This window comes from Anser anser (genome assembly GCF_964211835.1).
Source record: "Anser anser genome assembly, chromosome: 2".
In the NCBI taxonomy this organism is placed as follows: Eukaryota; Metazoa; Chordata; class Aves; order Anseriformes; family Anatidae; genus Anser; species Anser anser.
Genome location: NC_139721.1, coordinates 68,807,982 through 68,829,558, shown reverse-complemented (window position 1 = coordinate 68,829,558; position 21,577 = coordinate 68,807,982). Strand labels below are relative to the sequence as shown.

At 39.9% G+C, this 21,577-nt stretch overlaps 1 protein-coding gene across 10 annotated transcripts in view; it reads right to left on the bottom strand.

Annotated features, from left to right (window-relative positions):
• MOCOS (molybdenum cofactor sulfurase) overlaps positions 1-21,577 on the bottom strand; it is a 229,696-nt gene that overhangs the window by 84,915 nt on the left and 123,204 nt on the right. For all 10 annotated transcript variants that reach the window (XR_014580155.1, XM_083825294.1, XM_083825286.1 and 7 more), the window contains one exon: positions 16,649-16,725. Coding sequence is in view for 9 of the 10 variants with exons in the window: in XM_083825294.1 (XP_083681420.1) it covers positions 16,649-16,725 (77 nt within the window). In the remaining variant the exon portion in view is untranslated. The remainder of the gene's footprint in view (positions 1-16,648; positions 16,726-21,577) is intronic.

Genomic DNA, 21,577 nt, shown 5'->3' with positions numbered 1-21,577 from the left:
TACGGTGGCACTTGAGTATTTTCCACGTTATTCTCCAAGCCAATGCAGCTTCTATTCTCTACCTGTATCATTTTAATGTAAAATTATGGAAGATTTTATGTCTCAAATACCTTTGGGCCTGACTGATGTTTTTTTAAATGATATTGATATTCAAACCTCTCTAGCAGCTTCTGTCAGGCTGTGCAGCGCACTGGCACAAGAGGCTATAATCCAGAGGTTTCAAACTCTTTCACTGTCACCCATAACCCTAGTAAGGACTGGAATTGGAACATTCAGCCAAAGCATTTTGTGATTTTTATTTATGGAGGCAGAGGTAAGTGTAACTTAGGTTAGTAAGCTGGGCTGCCAACTCTCAGAGCACAGAAGTAGGTACACTTACTACTCAGCCTCTAGGCATCAACTCTGGCCAAGATTTGGAGTGGATGTCTGGAAACAGAAATCACTTAATCACTTAATCAGCCAAGATGAATTAGCAGATCTCGTGAACCACAGCTTAAGCAAACTCCAGCCAGTTTTCATGTCTCTTTCAAAGACCATCTTATTTATCTCAAAATAAAAAAATAAGAAAGCCTCAAACCAAATCAATAAAAATGGCAGAGAACAAAGAAATTACAACAACAAAAAATCTAATGATACTTTTCCTAAAAGAAATCAGGTGCCTGGAACCACTCTGAAAAGGCAGAGGTCTGTTGCTTTTGGTTGCCATTTGCCAGTTACATGGAGAAAGTATTTCAGAGAGATTGCATCATGATGGTGAATAGAATGGCAACCCTCCCACATTTACTCACACAACAATACTTTTGTTATTCTTTAAGAACACAACTTATTCACGCTTGGGCCCAGACTCTCTGCTAGTTGGGAGCTGGGTTTTATTGTTTAACGCCTAGTCACAAGAAGGAAAATAAACTATTGTTGTGATTATGGGATCTATATTGAAAAAAGAAACCGTTCAAAACAAACATCCTCCTCTGTCCCAAAACATGCTTAAACATAACCTATCCTGTTGTCTATTCACTCTTCTAGATCAGTTTGCTCCAATTCATCTTTACATAGTATAGAAAGAAAATCATACCACTCTATAGGGTTGCCAAAATTTATGAAAATATGTTTATATAAAGAATAAGTCCAATAATTCTGACCCTCAGCCTTGCCCTTTAATTTCTGTAATCAAGTTATTTTATGGTATGAACTTCTAGCAATGTCCAAGGAGTGAAACTAGCTAGATTGTTTTAGGTCATTATTTTGAAGGCACATCTAAAACCCACCAATAAATGGCAGCTTTGCGAACAGCATCCACAAGATCTTGGCCAAATGTTTAGGGGGCAGATGGTGTCAACTACCATACCTCTACTATTCATAGAATCACAGAACATCCTGAGTTGGAAGGGACCCACAAGGATCATTGAGTCCAACTCCTGGGTCTGCACAGGACCACCCAAAAATCAGACCATATGTCTGAGAACACTGTCCAAACACTTCTTGAACTCCGATAGCTTGGTGCTGTGACCACTGCCCTGGGGAGCCTGTCCCAGTGCCTGACCACCCTCTCAGAAAGGAACATCAACACACTCTGACAGTTTATACCAGGTAAAGACTCCCCATAGGATCGTGAACATTTGCTGCTTTGTGCAGTGCAATCATTACTTAGGTCATTAGAAAAGAGGTGTAGAATGATGCCATACGAGAAATGTGGCATTTTCCCTGACTTGGAGTATCATGCCTTAAACATGGAACTGCGGCGGTAGACTCTCAGAAGCCTAGCTTTTTATTCCTTAAGGGTTTTTCCAGTGTGGTTATGCCATCAAAATCTTTCTAGTATCAAGAGGTTTAAACCAGCTCTTTTGACTATAGCTCTGTCTAGTTTGCTTAGTGAAATAGCTACATATAACTGAACAGACTTCATGCCAGCGTCACTCTGTTGTATAAAACGACTGCCCTCTGACTGACATACATAGTTAAGCTGAGAAAATGTCTTGGATATCTTATCCCCTAAATCCTTGTGATTTTTGTGATTAATGATAAAATTAATTGAAAATAGAAATCTGCTGATTCAGTCCATATTTTTCAAGAGACTACTGAATTTGTCTCATGGACTTGATAATCCAAGTTTTTATTTTATCTATGCACCCTCAGTTTATAAAACTTAATGTAGCTTTTATTCAAATACTATCTTAGAGCAGTATTCTCCCTGCTCAGCACCATGGTTTTTTTTTGTTGATACTTGTCAGAATATCATTGACATTAACGTAATACTTACAAAATACTGATTTTTATAGCTGCCTTAAAATCTTATGAAGCATTCAGTAGGAAGGTAGCCAAAGTTCACGCTGATTTGAAAGTTTATGTTTTAAAGGAGAAACTAGGATAAAATTTTAGTGTCCTGGAGTTTCAATTAATAATACGAATAGAATATCAGAAGTAGCAATTCTTCATCAAAACAATAATAAATCTGAAATATTAGCATAAACCTGAGACAACACAGTCAAGCTAAAAGATCATAAGCAACAAGCAAGATTAACCAACCCATGTCAAAGCTTTGTATTACATTAGTATAGTAGAGCACAATTTGTAAGATGCTTTAACAAAATACTTGCAAGTTCTTTAAAGTAAAAAAGTAACAAGAAAAAAGAAAAGAGAATAGAGAGGAGGAGAGGGGGGGAAAGTTATAAAAAATATTCTTCCCACTGTCATAGGAATGCAACATTTGAGATTAAAGAAATATACAAGTGGAGATCCTTTGCCCAGTGAAGTCTTCTTTTCATGGAAATAACGATGTGAATAACAGTGGGTGAGTAGGGGATGTGATATTGGTAAACAGATGTGTGGGTCTTAATTTTACAGTTTGGCTGAGTTGTACACATAGACCTGAAAGTGTAACAGACCTGAAATGACCATTACAAATGCATGTAAACTTAGAGTAAAATAAAATGAATACGTTTAGGGAGAGAGCACACAAACTGAGCAAGAATATGTTCAGTGAACGTTTACTTCAGAGAACAGTGACATTTTACTTGAATAAAGCTGGTCTGAAAAATTTCACTGCTGTAGCAGGCCTGCTTATAAGAAAGATTCATCTCTTTTAAAACAATTCAACTGTTGCCTGAAAAACAATCATTAGAAGACAGGTACTTTAAAAATATATTTCACTGGTAGAAACTGTGAGAAAATATGCCCACTTCAAACAGATGGATGAGCTGCCAAGATGAGTCTTGAATCCATAGGTGACCCAAGCCTGCAACAATTTATTTTTAAAATATTGTATGCCCTTTGGTTGCGGAGGGTGTAATCATCTGTGATGTTTTAGTGTTATTTCCCACCTCCACAAAGCTCCCACGGCACAAGGAGGGGTGTCTCCTGGGAGGGTGCCGAGGTTTAGGAAGAGGCTGGGACATTTGGCCTACACCTGGGGGTCCTGCAGGTGTTGGAGCCCAAGGCAGGCTTGGTGCCTTCCCCAGCATGAGGCATTTGCTCTTTCCACCACCTCTAAGTGTTTAAACCTCAACTAGCAGGTAACTGTTTAACCCGGATCCACAACAGCTCCACTGAGAGCCATTAAAAACTCAAAAGTGACAGCTGAGGCAGATGTTTGTCAAAAAAATAAACTGCAAGCATGGAGCAAGCATCAGGCATGAAACCAGACACTGTAGGCTGTATAGCTCCTCTGATTATATCCCACAATTTATTTCTTTTCACTCTATATTGATTGAATCAAAAATCAGTGGAGACTAGCTAGGGTTTTTATGTAATTTGCAATTAGTCCTGTTTGTCTATAATGGATCATACATTCCTTTATTCTCTTCTTCTCTGTTATACACAACTGCCCTAAAAGTAGTGGAGTAGTACTATATGAAGTAACCTTAGTGAGGCAATAGGAAGAAATTTGCCTTATTGATTTTGTATCATACTAGTTAATGCTTCTTCTCAAATAACAGATTTAATGTCTAAAAGTTGCGAAGTACTCATTTGAATGTCAGAACATCTCCCTTAAGAGGTTTAAGAAATTGCCTCATAGGACATGAAGAAGAGAATGCTAGTTAAAATTTTGCCAGTAGATGTCTCTGCTAAACTCACTGAAGGGAACACACTAAAATTATAAACTAAGCTACAACAAAATGCAAGTGGCAGTTTGTGCCTTTAAACTGAAGAGTAGGGGTAAGAGCAACTAGGTCACTAGCAATTCTGAAGACTATTCTGTCATAGTCACAATAAAAGTGGGTTTTACTCAAAACTCAGTGACACCCAAGTTAATTAAATATTAATTTTGTCTTCTGTTATTATCTCACTGACTAAGAAGAATTCATGAAAGGCTAAACTTATGTATTAATATTCTTGACAGAAGTTAAGAATGTAGAGTCTTGAGGGGAAAATATTTTTATCATTTAAATTCCAGCTTTTGCGAAAACTAATAGTCCATTTTTCCTTCCAGCAGAGAATTTACTTAATGTTTTCTCTCAAAGAAAAAAATTGGTATATGGGAGAATAAATTTTAGTTTTAGGCTGAAATAGAGCAGTACATGGTAGAATAATTATGCCCCTGATGGATAACATTCAGAGATTCTTACATTTTCTTTACATCTATATGTTGTTTGGCAATGGTCTTATTTGGAAAAGCACAGCTTCTAAGCAAAGAAACTAATATTAGTTTCTCATAATTGGCACTTGTCGTTAACATACAGCATGATTTTCTGATTAATAATGAAGAAAAGATCTCAAAAGGCATAGATCAGCTGGAAAAGCATCTGCTTAAAATACACACACGTAATTAGGAGAGGACGTCAAACAGACTTGATTACATATTTCATGGGTATATGTCAAAGAGTGTAAAGCAGTTGACTTAACCCCAGGGTGACTTCAAGAGGATTTTCTCTATCTAGTGTTTGTGATTAGCACCATATAATCTGGATCTGCTGAACAAGTAGAGTTTTACACAATATGCAAATTTCCTTTCACTTTAATTTAGCCCCTTTGGATTTAGCATAAAATCTCTGTGTTGCATGATGGGCTGAAAAAGCTGGATCCAGTTAGCTAGGAAATTAGAAATGTAGTAAATGAAATAAAGTAATCCTTGCCACGGTAACCAACGTGCATTGGAATGGGACCCTGACATCTGCAGAGGGATGGCCGAAGTGCACGCCCCAGGACCAGACAGACCTTCTTGCGAATGCCAAAACATTGATCCCTTCTTCTGTCACACAGTGCTCTAGTACTTCATATAATTAAATTTATTTCACTGCCCTATCAAGATTCATTTTCTAGGTGTATATTGGTAAGAAATCTGTTCACGTATCTGTCAAGTAAATTAGTATCCACAAGGTAACATTTTATTTCCTTGTTAGCATATCAAGACATGGCAAAATTAATTAGCAATATATTATATTGTTTAAGATTTAATGGAATTAATTCAAGTCTAATTTTATTTTCCATTTCTGTTTCAGCTCTGGTTTTCAGCTAGTACTATAGAGGGTACTTGACTATTTCTTGTACAGGCTTAAGAATACAGCTGCAAAATTTTGTTTTTTTTTTTTTCCCCCATTTAAAAATGGCATTCCAGGAATAACCAAGACCTTGACCCACCAATCAATTTAGGCAGCAAAAAATCTTTGGAAGTTCTACACCCAAGGCTAACTATGAAAACCCTCACCTCTGAAAAATGTGGTTCCACAGCCTTTATAGGTTCTCTATTTCTTAGCAAAGATAATGGCAACTTTGTAGTGAAACTGACAATTCCGTCATCTCCTAACTACATCTGACACAGAAAATGATCTTCTAGGGAGGAAGATATTAAAGACAGAAAGCGTTTTTCCAAGATTTCCTTTAGCCATGCATCGGCAGTGCTGGGTCAGTATATGAGCCAGCAGATCAGAGTTTCATTACTCTTGACTGCTGTTAATATTCCTACAACCTTTATTGAAGAGTAGGGTCTTATACCCATTCTCCCTTGATGTAGGCTACAATAATTTCTCCCACTTTGTTTATTGAAAGTGACAGATTTCACAACACTACCTCAGGCAGAACTTGGAATAGACTATCTACAGAAAGAAAAAAGAAGTCATCCATTATTTCAGACTTGCCTTCCAAATACATGATGTGTGCTTGGCGGTGTTTTCAGATAGTTGCACAAGACTATCTCACCTACTTGCTCATTTTGTAATACTGAGTCTGTAATTGTTTTAATTCTATCTACACCCATTAGCAAATATGTGCTCCGCTGAGCATGACTTTCCTAATAAATTAACAACAGTCCCAACAACAGCTTCTTTTGATGCAAAAGAACCAATTGAGCTTTCTTCCTAATCTGCTTTAACTAGTAAGTTGGAAACGAAAATGATCACAGACTTCTGAAGTCAGCTGTACATATTCTTTTTTCTAACCTGACTGATTCGATGATTTTTTTTTAAATAACAGGGACATTCTCTCCCTGGAGATAGATTTTTTTTTTTTTTTTGCCTTTGCAAAATAGTTTGTCTGCTGTCAGAATGTAAGCCTTTCCCTCAAAGAGAAAGCAATATCTACCTGAATAAGCTTGGATTTGAAGCATGAAATATATGTTGCAAATCAGAAATCACTTTGAGTAACAGACGGATGAGGGTTTCACAAATAAGAAAACTTATGTGAAGACTTCACACTCCTCAGGATTTTTCCAACATATTCCCTGTTCTGCTTTATCAGTTGATTTCAGCCAATAGAAACGGAGAGTCTGTTATGCCGAACACTAACCACAAATCCTAAGGACAGGCTAAAAAAAACCAAAATACTCAGGAACACTACTTCCACCTCAATTAATCTGACAGTTCAGATTTCTAGTCCCACATGACCATTAAGCAGGAAGGTTCTTTAAAAGTCAAAAAATTTCTTATGCCATGCTAAGCTAATCATCTAAGCTCCCTTAACAGACAATGAGAAGAACTGGCATTGCTGGCTATAACTCACTTCATCCCAAATATTCAAAATACGTCAGAGAAATCAAGGTGGTGAAGTACTGTCTCTTTCCATGGATTGCAATGGAAATCTAGATAGTCAGATCAGACATTGCTTCTGAGAACAACATAAGGTAAATCCCACACAGAGTCCAAATCCAGATCTAGAAACTCTTTCAGGAAGCAATTCTTCACCAAGTGGGTAAATGAGCGCTGACTGGCATATGTTGCCCATAGAGGCTGGGGAGTCTCCTGCTCGGACATGGTCCCAGGCAACCTGCTCTGGGTATCCCTGCTTGAGTAGAGGGTTGGACAAGGTGGCCTCCAGAAGTCCCCTATCAACCTCAACCATTCTGTGAGTCTGTGAACACAGGTACCTAACTCACTGCTCCCCTGAATATTAGTATGTACGTGATTCAATAAAAGTCAAGTAAACTTTGTGAGTGAGAAAAGGAGCTCAAGCCTCAAAAGTCCTCATCCTCACCCTATCCATTGTAATTAGCCTTCTTTTCATGGCCCCATTGACTTCCTAAGAGTGTACACACAAATGAGGTCTGTCTCACTTCTATGCTTGACAAGATCATGGAGCAGATCCTCCTGAAAACTATGCTAAGGCCTATGGAAAATAAGGAGGTGACTGATGACAGCCAACATGGCTTCACTATGGGTAGATCGTGCCTGAAAAATCTGGTGGCCTTCTACAATGGGGTTACAGCTTTGGTGGATGGGGAAGAGCAACTGACATCACCTACCTGGACTTGTGCAAAGCATTTGACACTGTCTTGCATGATATCCTTGACTCTAAATTGGGGAACGTGGATTTGATGGATGGACCAGCTGGTAGGTAAGGAACTGGCGGGATGGTCGCACTCAAGGAGTTGCAGTCAATGCCTCAGTGTCCAAGTGGAGATCAGCAATGAGAGCTGTACCTCAGAGACTGGTATTGGGACTGGGGCTGTTAGAACGAGTCCAGAGGAGGGCCATGAGAATGATTAAGGGGATGGAGCACCTCTCCTAGGAAGGGAGGCTGAGGGAGTTGGGGTTGTTCAGCCTGGAGAAGAGAAGGCTCTGGGGAGACCTTATAGCAGCCTTCCAGTACTTAAAAGGGGCATACGAGAAAGTTTGAGAGGCACTCTTTATCTGAGAGTATAGTGATAGGACAAAGGGATTGAATGGTTTTAAACTAAAAGAGGGTTGATTTGGATTAACTATAAGAAGAAATTCTTCACTCAGAGGGTGGTGAGGCACTGGCACAGGTTGCCCAGAGAAGCTGTGGATGCCCCATCCCTGGAGGTGTTCAAGGACAGGCTGGATGGGGCTTTGGTCTAGTGGAAGTATCCCTACCCGCGGCAGGGGGATTGGAATTAGATGATCTTTAAGGTCCCTTCTAATCCAAACCATTCTGTGATTCTATGATTATACTGTAGAGGTTCTGATACATCAATAGGTCACAGAATCACAGAATCACAGAATCGTCTAGGTTGGAAGAGACCTCCACGATCACCTAGCCCAACCTCTGACCAAACACTAACAAGTCCTCCACTAGACCATATCACTAGGTTCAACATCTAAATGTCTCTTAAAGACCTCCAGGGATGGTGACTCAACCTCAACTCAGGTCAGGGCTTAGTTTCACAGAAGCCATCTGATGCAAAGCAGATAAGTCACCTCTCCTGTATTAACCCATGTACATACACTAAGGTACTCAGAACTGCAAGAACATCAGAATTCAGTTAGTGTCCACATTGGTAAAACCTTGTTCAAAAGATAATCTGAATAGGAATGAGGCTCCACAGTTTAAGTCAAGGATAAACAGCATTCACATACAATGTGATCAAAAAATATACTGATTGATTAGTAATCTGCTCTACTATGGTAAAATAAATAAATAAATAAAAAGTAACTTCTTTGATTAGAAACACAATGGTTTATTTTGAACTACATAAATAGAGTTGGTATAGAGATAGATTAATCACTACAATTTATTAAATGTCCTCCCATCTTGCTTTCCTGGTTGTTCACTACTATATACTTCTCTTGATTTCAGTGATAGGGAGAGAAGAGGCCTGGGATTTTATCATTCTTGTTAAATTACCAACCACTACCTTGAAGAAACTGAACTAGCACATGGAGAAACTTTACTTTTATCAGCTCATTAACAACTTTGATTTATAGCTACCGCAGCTCAAGGAAGGCCTCCAAATTCTTATGTTAACAATCAGGGCTGGAAAAAAAATGATTAGCAGAGAGAGAAAGCAGACAAGAATGCACAACTAATGACAACACTCCTGTCTTAAAGCCTGTATCTGGGAATGACAAGTGCAAGAGCGCACTTTATCACTCCTCAGGATTCAGAGCAACAGTTCTTCTAAATCACTGGTTCTTTGTAAGACAGTGGCATTTCTGCTGGTTTTAGTAAAGACAGCAACCCATAACACAGTATCACTGAGGATACTAACAAGTTCAGCAGCTGCCATATTCCTCATGACAATGCTGTTCTTTCTATTTCTTCCCCATGTGTTTTTATTTTATTTTATTTTTAAACCAACTGTTAGATGAAGGTGTATAAATCATACCAAAAACCAAAGGGCATACTGCTATCTTACTTAAAGCAGTTTTACACCAGGGTGCTTCCAGTAACTACAAAAGTAAATCCTGATCTGCAGTATGGAAGTGCAACTAGTAGGACACCCAATACATGTATGTAATTTCTTGATCATCCAGGGATTAAACTATGCACGTAAAGATGGATGGAGGAGGGAAGGCAGACATGGGTCATACTAACTGGTATACACGAGACTCTCTGGTGTTAATAGTGTATGGTTAAACATTACTTGGTGAGAAAACTGAGATTAGTGAATCCAGCATCCTTTTATACGGTAACACATGAAGCTCCCTCAAAGCAAAAATGCCTCAAGTTTCTTACACTCATTAATATCTGGGGAGCTGCAATGCACATAGCCCTGCCAAAGGAGAAGTTCTCAGTAACTGCAGACTTCAAGAGCTCAGTTATCACTGCACGAGCGAAAAGCCCGTCAGCAATGCTTCCTGCCAGCACTGGCCTTGGCAAGCCAGTGCCACAGCACCTGCGCTGATCCCCCAGGTATTAGTTGCTTCGGCTTCCTCTTTCCAGATGTCTCCCAAGCACGAGAAGACTCTGCTACAAATCCCTCCCCTGCAATAATACTGCTTGCCACCAAATGCCTTCAACACAGAAGTCTTGCTAGCTGCTTTGTTTGAACATAGAACAATTACCTCTTGCCAAGTGTATATCTTCTGTCAGCTGTGCAGCACTTTTTCTTCATCAGCTCAGCTTATAACAAAGACATTTTTCTTCTTATTTTAGTTCCTAAGAAGTGTATTTTTCCTTCAGCTGTATTATGCAAAAACACCCAAGACATTTCTGTACTGTACTACCTCTCCCTGTGTTATCTCTACAAGTCTGGGGAAAGACTGACATTTTTAGTCCTTGCCTAGCCCTCTTCACAGATTAGGCAGCTTGCAAATACAATCCACATCAATATTAGTAAATGTGCATTAGAACAAAACCAAAAACATAAAAGCAGTTTTCATTTCTAGAAATAAACCTTATATACAGATTAAACCCTCCAAAAGCAGCCTTGGCAGGACTTTTTCCTGCTAACTCACTTTTTCATAGCTTCTGAAATCAAGCCCTAGCTGTTCTGCTCTGCTTTCAAGGGTATAAATTATGTGTAGTTTGCATTAGTCAAGTCACAAAAGAAAACTAAGAAACCTAGACTGACATAACATGCTAGCAGCAAGAGCTGGTAGCAGTACATGAATAACTTTCTTTCTAGTTTGTTCTCTAAACCAAGTTCATGCAGGGATAGAAAATAGAAAACAGAAACAGTCACCTCACTAACCATGAAAGGAAAGGAGAGATTTTTGTCTTTTGACGTACCTAGTAGTGTCATTATCTGGGAATCAGAATACCTTTTGGCTTTAAGCATTTTTTTTTTTTTTTTTTTTTTTACAATCCTGTCATATTTATAAGTCTTACTTTTCTTTCTGAAGCCAGATTTTAAAATGTCCTCTCTTTAGTGTACCCATATTTTCATATTTAGAGTGTGGATAGAACATCTTCTCCCCAGTGTCAACTTGTCGAACATTTTTTTTCTCATGAAAAAAGACATCAACAAACCCTATTGATCTTCCAAGTGCAGTTACAGAAGGTGTTAATTGTGAGCAGTGAAGTGAGGAGACTTGTACAAATTGCTCAGGTTTCTTTTACATTACAGTTCATCTTGTGGTAAATGGTTGGCAGAGGGAAAGTAAAAATTTCCATCAGTGATTCATCCTCTCTCAAACCAAGGGGAGGGTTTCCTCAAAAGTGAAGAATTTTATATATTTTGGCCAAAATGGAGCATCCACTTCCAACACGCCTATCACATGCCAGAAGACATGTATTAATGCCACCTTTAATCTTAAAATAAAAGAAAAAAACCCAATCCATTAAAAATATGAACGAAAGCAGCACCAAGGATGAAAGCAGTAAAAAATCACAGGTATTACACCAACTGTCCAAGTGAAAAGCCAAGATGATGGCAGGAAGCAGTCACAAATCTCTACACAGAAGAAATTCCAGTGATCCTTGCCAATCTGATCAAGGAAAGAAAAATATTTTCTGACCCTGAACTGGATAATTTGTGAAACCATAAGTATTTAAACATGACACACATGAGAGTCTGTACAGTACCATCATCAGGAGGCTGTCCAATACCCCACCACTAGCTGCAACCAGTCCTTGATATATGAGACGATGGCAAAAACTAAAACATGGCAGAAAACAACTCAGAAGTCCCAACTTTCAAAGGCCAAGGTAAAAATAAAAATTAGCCTTACCATTTAGCATCCTGCACTGTATTTTTTTTTCAGCTGTTATGTGGTATAATTGACTCTACGAAAGCCAGCACAACCTTTACTTTCCAACAACCAATCAACAACCAAATGGCTTTAAAAAGGACTTTAAATTCATCATGCTTAGGAGACTTAGTCTGCATTTCACTATTCCTTCCAATACATATTACATTTTACTGTGAAAAGGATTAATGTTTCCTGACTGAATAGACATCATAATTAAAGTAGCACTTCCAAAATAATTGCCAATGATGTACATTAGCTTCATTTGTAAAACTGATAAATATTTACTAATAAGAGTGCATAGCAGCTAAGGTCAAGTTTAAAGATCCTAATATACAAGATGTCTGAAAATGCCTTAAATACTCACACACATCATGATATAACTTTGGCACGAACTATGCCTTCTTGATAAATGGAAGTTGAGACAGGTCAAGGACTTAGTTGGGATGATATCAGACTTGGAAACAGACCTCTACTTATCTCAGCACAGCCTAATGATGAAACCTTCCATTAGTGATCTCCCTCTCTATCTTCAATAATTACACCGGTCAATCCAACTACCTTACATCCCAAGAGAACTTCAGCAGTGCTTTCATTACACAGAAGAGAACGCTTAATAACAAAATCACTTTGTTTATCTTGCTTGTTTCTGCTCCACGCTATTTCCAACCCAGAATGAGAAGCACTTTTTGTAGTGGGTGAATGCAACCAGGAGCTACAAGAAAGCATCATTCAGAAGTGATTCCCATGTGACAGTGCATTTTGCCACTGGAAACTCTGACAGTTGAAGTGGAAGAAATATACATAAAGTGGTTAAGAACAAATCTGCAGTCCTGGATTGCAGAGCATACCTACAGCGTGTGATAGCTTTATTGCATACATGCAAACGCCAGTAATCTATGTTCAAAAGGAACAGAGTTCCTTCAACAGAAATTATGGAACCTGCAAAGCTTCAATACTCTCAATGATGTCCAGGAGGCACGGTGAGGGGAAAATGGCAATACCAAATCACTAAATCCCTTGCTGCATTGGTTGTGCCAGGCACAGATATATTCAATGCCTACAGATACTGAAGAGCTGAACATTTGGAAAGGTAAACAAACCGTTCTGGACAGCACCTAACGCTTCGTAGGCTGTGGTTTGTGATGGAAAAATCCAAATGTGACCACAGCTGTACAACTTTGTCCTACCACCTTTTAAAGGTAGTTACTTGATTTCTCTTCTGTATGAACAAATTTTAATTAAAAAAACATGCCACGTGGAAATGTATGTACACACACCCATAATCACTTACGTTTTAGTATGAAGGGAGACACTGAACATTCCTACTTATGTGGAACAAGTTTTAATTTATCTGGGGTCACATATAATGGTATAGAACTAACCTGACTTTGGGAAAAATTCAGGGATCAACTGGTGTCTAAAATCCTTTGCAGAATTAAATTTCTTCTTTCACCATAGATTCCTGTAACTTTCACTGGTCTCTTATAGATGTTAAGAGGCAGTGCTGTCACTTCTGCTTTTCAGTGTGGCACTCCAGAGTTTGTCTAGAGACCACCAAAGTACCTAAGCTACACCAGCAGTGATGAAGTTTCTAAATCCAAAGATGTCACAAACATTGTTTATTTAGTTTCTCAATTTTCTCCTCAGAGTAGGTTTCTTCTCACTCAGTCCTTCAGCCTATATATATATATTTAATCTCACCTCCCTTTGCCTTTCTTCTATTAAGCAGTGTGACAAGTTAATTTTTCCAAGGAAAATAGAAATATTCCTATTTTTTATTTTTATTTTAAATGAAAGGATTATTAGTCTGAAAACTTGTAACAACCTCTATGTTTTTGACCTAGCTATTTTTAGCTTTAAGAAACCTTGCTTTCTAGCAAAAACATAAGCTGTTGCAATAAGCAATATCAGGAAAAACAGAGGTTATTATACCTGTTAGAATACAATAATTAGAATATAGTAAGAAAAAAAAAAAACCAAAAACCCAACACTAAAAAATCTCTGTGAAGCTAATTTAATATAGATGTTGTTATGCCTCAGAAAACTGAAATCATTGCTTTGGAAGACTTACAAAACTTTTTACCACATCCACGGAAATGTTCCAGCATCCAGAAGACAGCAGTCCATAGCTACTCTCAAAGTGACAGAGCGCCATAAAAAGCTTTGTAATGATTTCATTCAGGCAGACTGGTAAAGAATATGGTGCTGATATAGTTGAGTGCATTTTTTATTAATGAACAAATACAACAGTTCACCTTGTTCCCTTCAGCATAGTATAAATGCATCTGCTTTGCTATCTGAACCAGTTAAACCTGGGTATTGATGAGTGTTGGAGCAAATAAAATTTGATATACTTCAGATACTGGAGATAGAAAGCTATTATTAAAGCCAGACTTAAAAAATATATATATCTTAAAACAAATAAACAAACAAAACCAAAACTCAATAAGCAATAAATGAATCAAGCTCAGAATTAAAGCCAACTGACTCACCCTCATAACATTTTTTTGGATTAACCCTTTGACAGACAGGTCTCCAAGTCACTTCAGCTACCCTAGATCTTCATCACTGCTATCCGTGAGAAGGCAAATTAAAAGCAATAGTAAAGACTGAAAGGTCTCAACAGACTCTGTTCTCGCATGTATTCTACCCTTTTATCAACTGCTTCACGCTTTGTTCAGGGTCAAATATCCCCCTCTGCCTAGTACCAGGAGATTTTTTCAGTAGTTTAGCTGAAATGGGTACCAAGAGAAGGCTGAGATGGATGAGGAATGCAATGGAAGAGATACTCCCATTACACCAGGCATGCCAGGCGATGCTCCTACACATTAAACCAAAGCAGTTAGCCCCCTTTACAAAGGAATGTGTTTGCTTAAGATTGTACATTCTTCTGAACCATTTTGTAGTGCAAGAAGGTATGTATAGTAAAGGCTTATTTTGGATCCCTGGTTTCCATGCAGAGCCCCATAAAGCAAACCATCCTTTTTTGTTGGGGCTCAGTCAGACTCCCATTAAAGTCAATGAAAACTCTTCTATTGACTTCCACATGAGCAAGTATATACGAGAATATCCTTCACAAAAATCTCTGTGAGGAAGAAGAAACTAGAAACCTTCAGATAACTCCTGACAAGAAACCTCCACAGACACAAGTAGAAATTATGCAAGCCTGAAAAGCTCATGGTCAGTGTCTCTCTCGACTCAGATCATGATGCACTTTATGCCTTAATATAGGAAATTGAAGGGTGCACTGGAGAAGGGAGGTCCAGAAATTTCACATTAACTGTGCATGCACCTGACTATGAGACATATTCCAGGAGCATATTTTGTTAACTTTGCGCACACCACATGTGGAAGCACGCCACAGTGCCAGGCTCCTGCACAGCCAGTGCTGCATGCTTCCCTGGCTAGGTGCAATCTCCTGCACCTTTCAGGAGAATCACTGACCTACAGCAGCAATCACAGACAGGCTGTGTGTTTGGGGTGCAGAGCCAGACAAGCAGAAGGGTATCCTGGAGTCAACACGGCACGATGAGTGTCGCCCCTCACATAGAGCGTCTGGTTTGAAGACTATGATCCAGCTCAAAGTTGTATCTGGGACTGCAGTGTTAGCTCCCTGGTAAGGACTTCAAAGATACTCAAACAGGGGGAGCTCAGGAAAGAGTTTCAAAGTCAAAAGGCTCCCTAGCAAGCCAGCAAGCCTGCTCTTCCCTTTCCTTGGGAAGATAAAGTCATGGCAGTAAATGTACCATGGAAATGATGGTTACCAGGGAAATCCACTGCAAAGGGACCTTTGCCAGGTTTACGCTGGCTTCCCAAACTTAGTATGACTGGGGAACATCAATTCCATAAACCACAGGATAGACGAAGATGGCAGGATATGAGCTTGTTTAGAAGTCTCAAGTGTAGTTATACATAGCCACAGGCTCTGATTGTTCAGGGCCAAGTCCAGCCAAATTCTGAATATACCCAAGGATGGAGATTTGGCAGACTTCTCTGGGCACTTGTTCCAGTGTTTGACTACCCTCATCCTGAAAAAGAATACTTCTTTATATCCAGTCAGAACTTCCCCTGCAGCAAGCTGTGACTTGTCTCTTTGCCTTTCACCTTGCACCTCAGGGAACAGGAACTGTACTACAATTTCACAGCCATGTGCTTCTCTGAGGGAGAAAGCGGAGAATTTCATTAAGATTTACAGTGGTAAGTTATATCAAAAACAGAATGAGGAAAAAAAAAAAACAACAAACACATAATGCTGCTTTCCACTACAGTGTTTCAAAGTACAGACATAAATTAACTGCTGTGAGAAATCATAGTTTGGAAATTTTGCTGCATGAAGATAACTACCCGCACAGTGGAACTGGATTTCCTATCTAACAAAAAAGCTTTTGGCTGCACTTTAAACTCTCTTTCTTGGTTTCTCTCTAAATCTGTATTACCAAATAGCTTTTCTGCACCAGGTCAAGTTGCCTGGTCCTCATGCACAGCAGGAACTCTTACTGCTTCAAGTATGAATAGGATGTAGCTCAGCTACTTTCTACTATTATTTTCCTATTGCACCTTTCTGAGTGTGAGGCAGACTAGAAGTGCTTGATGTACTCAAGCCTTACATGTGTGTTAGGTTAAAACAGGCTGGATACTTTATTTTTTCCAAAGGAGGTTAGAATAATATGATGTGTAAGACCTTAATAAAGCAGATACCCTGAAGAATCTGTTCTTCACATTGATGAATATGGTCTGTAAATACAGAAAGGAAAACTAAGCTACAGCCATAGGAAATATGACCAGATTTGTGCCCCAAGTATAAATCTAGAACTTCAGTCTTCATTATTAAAGTCATGTTAACTGACCTGTGAGTTTTTCCAGAACATCAAATCCATGTTTCAGAGCAATGATATCAAGAAAAGAGACTGTGCCGTCTTCAAACCTGAAGAATGGAACAAAGCAGCACAGTAAACAAATCATGCAGCTTCGGTACAGACTTTAAATCTATTTTGAGAGGCACTATTTTATGTCCATTGAATCTAACGTGCAGACTATGAACTCTTCCCTTCATGATTCCTCTTCCAGTCTTGTAATGTCCTGTGAAGTCAAAATATATTCTTTAAAGCTAGAGGTTCATATGAGCAATTGTTTGTACACAAAAGTCATTTTTTCCCCTTTTGGGCTACTTATGGATTTTGGATTTTTGGTGTAACGGGTAACAGTTGTGTCTTGTGCCCTAATCACAGAATCATCTAGGTTGGAAGAGACCTCCAAGATCACCGAGTCCAACCTCTGACCTAACACTAACAAGTCCTCCACTACACCATATCACCAAGCTCTACATCTAAACGTCTCTTAAAGACCTCCAGGGATGGTGACTCAACCACTTCCCTGGGCAGCCCATTTCTAATAACCCTTTTGGAAAAGAAGTTTTTCCTAATATCCAACCTAAACCTCCCCTGGCGCAACTTTAGCCCATTCCCCACCCCCTACCCCTTCCCAAAAAAAGAAGCACTCACACAACCCCTGAGAATCGGCAAGAGCTGTTTATTGCCAGGACATCTTGCAGGCAAGCCTGCGAGATGTCTGTGGTGTTTGGTGGCTCCAAGCTAATGCCTGCGATGGAGCCTGAGCAACGAGTAGGGGGCTCGCTGGGCGCTCCTGCGATGCTGTTGGTGCTCTCGGATGGCAGAGCACAAAGACATGCCACGGTAGTCCCAGGTCTTTTCTGGCCGAGGTGGATCCACTTCCATCTGTTCTTCCACATCTGGTGGATCCAGCTCCATGGGCTCCACAGTGTTGGGCAGAAGGCTAAGCCAGTCCTTGCCTGGGACTGCCCACACGGGATGCCTTCCGTTCAGAACGTTCTCAGGCCAGGGTGCCGAACCAGGGGGCCGTCCAGTTCCGTGCCTAGGTCCCATGGCACTGTCGGCTTGATTTTCAGGCATGGGTCCAATTCTGCCATCTGGTTTACGGTCATGGCTGGGTCCCACACTGTGTCCCGGACTATGGGCACGCCTCTGCTCCCTGTGGCTGCCTGCCTGATGTTCCTGCCTTCGCCCCACATCACCGTTACTCCCATGGCAAGGCCCAGGCCCCCTGTCGCTGGGTGTTTCAGGGGCTGGCCCGTTCCCCGTGTCGTTGCTGTGCCAATGATACCGCCTATATCTGTCTGTGGGCTGGGCACCAGAGGTCCCTTGGGCACTGGTGTCTCTTGTGCCGCCGGCGCCATCCCTCCGCCCATGACACCTCTCCTTCTGCTCAGGTGCACTCCTTCTTGGTGCTTCACCAGACTGCATCACAGTCCTCGCACACCAAGGAGGCCTGCCACTCGCCTTGCTCTTCTAGTCTCCTTCCTGCCGCACAAGCTGGCAGTCAGAGTGCCTAGATGCTCAGCGAGTGGTGGGCCAGCTGCAGGGGGCCTGTTTTATAGGGCTCGAGTCAGTGGTGGCCACTGTGACCTCAGCAAGCCTCTGTGACGGAGCGGCCCACACGTGCCCAAAGGCGGCTGTGTTGGGAGCGGCCTGGAAGATGCCTTCACGTGGACAAGGAGGAGGGTTGGGGGGGCTGAGGGCCCCTTTTCTGGGGCTGGCCCCCCCAAGGCCATTTGGCTTGCCAGAGAGAAAGGCTGCCCCTTGGCCACAGGGACTGCCCTGTATCTCCCATCCTGTGCCCTGGGTTTATTTTTAACGCTGTTTTTTAAAGTAATTTCATTCTATTCTTTACGGAAAAAAACAGAAGCAAAGTGCATCTTCAGCCCTAATTTCCATGTGTGCTTTGTGCTCTGAGTGAAAAATTTCTTCGTCACGTCACATCTAATCTAAATCTCCCCTCCATTTGTTCAAAGCCATTATTCCTGGTTCCATGGCTACACTCCCTGGTAGAGTCCCTCTCCAGCTTTCTTCTAGGCTACTTTTATGGGTAAGGCTAGGTGGCAAAAATGAAGGACCTAGCAAATTGCAGCCTTATTTGTCATAAGGTCTTCAGTTATCTCCTTCCAATGTCGGAAGTTGTCAGGAATAGGCGAGGAAACATGTGGAGACTTTGTGTTTGCTCCACTTCAAGTGATTACACCTAGTTCAGTTAAGTTAGAAGGCAAGAAGAGACCTTCTTTCCTGGAGCAAAGAGGATGATCACTAATAAATCTCCCTCCAAACTCTCCTACTGGAAATTAAAAATAACTGACCTATAACAAGAGTGTTACAGAAGGATAGGGAAAAATGTGCATCCACTACCAACAGGGTAAACACCAAATGGAGACAAAAATGCTGGATTTGATGAACAACTGCAGCCATTCCCACAGATCAGGGAAGATACAGCTTTGAGATGGGGATGTATTCAAGAATTAGCGCCCAAGAGAATTTCAAGGGGGCAGAAGGGAAGGGACATTATATTAGGCATTAAAGTATATTTTCTTTAGACTCTGTATATGTATTTTTTAGACTCCACGTGCACCACAGTCCACAAGCAATTTTAAGAAGCGACCATTCATCTTGCTTTACAACAAAGTCAAAACTATACAGAATTAACTACTGCGTAAGGCTGAAACAGATCACAGTTGGTCTCTAAGAAGTAGGTAGCTACCTCCAATGCTTTAACGGCTAATGCTGGAAATTAACCCACCAGCAACAACCCCAAATCTCATGGTTCAAGTTTAAAATTAGACTCTGACCATGAGGATGAGACATTTCCAGGGATTTGGTGTTCCTTGAACCTGCCTTAGAAGGGGCTGATGATGTCCACATTGAAAAATTTCTGGACAATGTGGAGCACAACAGAGGCATTCTTGGGCAAAAACGTTTAACATGCACGCATAGTATACAAGAAAAATAGGGTATTTTTTTCTAGATGTATATTTTTTTCTTAATGCATGTAGAAAGCTTTTGGTGCTGTAATTAAACATTTATTGTAAAAAGACTCAAGGGTTAGAAATATCTGACTACAAATACTTTTTAAAAATAAAATAGATCTCAACAGAATAGCGTAATAGCTCTCACTTCTACAGTGATTTTTCTTACTCATCTTCTATTTCATTTGTCTATAGTTATTGACTAATTGAAACAACACAAGTTACACTGACAGGAGAGTCAGCTGAAGAACATATAACGCTCCCAAAAATAGTTGGTAAAGTTCCATATAAGTGTAATGCATGAGTATTGTATAGGTCAGGTTGGTGGTTGGACTCACTGATCTTGAAGGTCTTTTCCAACCTAAATCATTCTGTGATTCTATATAGTAATATGTTTAGTTGTGACTAAATTCAGATAGAAGCACTAAATAATTACAAGTAAAATTATAAGAGAGAAGTGGTGGACTGCTATAGGGAAGAATAGTCCAAAAGAGATCATTCATGTGCACATATTCCAACACAACATAGGTCAAAGAATCCTTAAGAATTTTTGAATCTTGTCTAGTAATAATTTATAGCAAAGTCTTTTGCTCCTGAACCTCAGGAGCAATGGTTTTCAGTGATGAAATTTAAAATGGCCAGTTGCCATTTCAAGGAGATCTAACACCAGGAGCACTTTCATATTATGTGAAATGGCAACACAGATCTGTGGATCAGTGTCTGAGGGAAGCAGTATTTCCACAAATACAGAAAAAATGGTGGGAGGAGGAGGGAGAAGAGAGAAGGCAGCGGCTATCAACAGTTTTGAAACCGAATGGGGAAAAATGCTAAAAATTTGCATAGGCTGCAGGAAATGTCACAGTGGTCCTGCACAGTTGCCAAGGAGAGATTACAGAAAGGATCCTTAAGGAGGAGCTGACCTGCCCTGCTCAGATATTGGCAATGCCTAGGAAAGCAAATAAAGCACTGGGATTTGAAGACCAGAGCAGAGACACTGGCACCAAGCCCATCGAGCAGAGTTCATAACCCTCAATAGAAATAAAAAGGTATTTGAAAGGGCTACAAAGGTGGCAGCAGAAATCTTCAAGGACCTCTATATATTAATAGGAGAAGAGAAAACTGGATTTCTCTTTATTAGGTATGGTTATTAAGTAAGGAGACAACTGCAGTATATCCATCATGAAGCAACAGAGAATACATGAACCATGATACTGTTTTAAAATCTTAAAGATTTTCACTGAAGTAGTCCAGAGCTTAGGAACCCCTTTCTGTCCAGAAAAAAAAAAATAAAGCAAATACAATTGTGATTTTTCTGGTCAAACATTACACACCAGAACAGTACAATCACTGTGGCATTCTGCTTTCTTTTGTCAGGCCTGTGTTACTTATTCTTTCTGAATTGAAAAAAAATTGACCACTGGCAGCAACATTACAAGAACCAGACGCCATAAAATAATGATAAAAATATTTGCCCAAATAAAGATACAGGCAAGTCTCTTTTTACAATTCAAATATGGACTACTTTGCAACATTCCTCTCTTGTATTTGTATATTCATATGGCCCACTTTATTTCTACGTTACCAGCTTTCCACTTCTGATAAAGAAAGCACTAATATTCTGTTATTCCTACAATGTGCATATTTGCACTACTGCCATTGCACTTCACTCTCCATATTCTCCAGATTTACTGAGCACCCTACGTGCAATTTCATGTAAAGCTGTCATTTCCCCCCTATTTCCAGTTATAGAATTGATAATTTTGCTTTATCCCCTAAGAAATTCCCATGAATCATCTACAAATTCTGGTATTCACCAAATGAAACCTTAAGTAATACAGCAATTTTACTTAGTACCAAAGCAAACCATGATGACATAAAGGGCAGCTATTTCCCTCTTAGAACATGGAGAGCTCTCTCCCAGAATATTTAACTGTATTTAGGACTT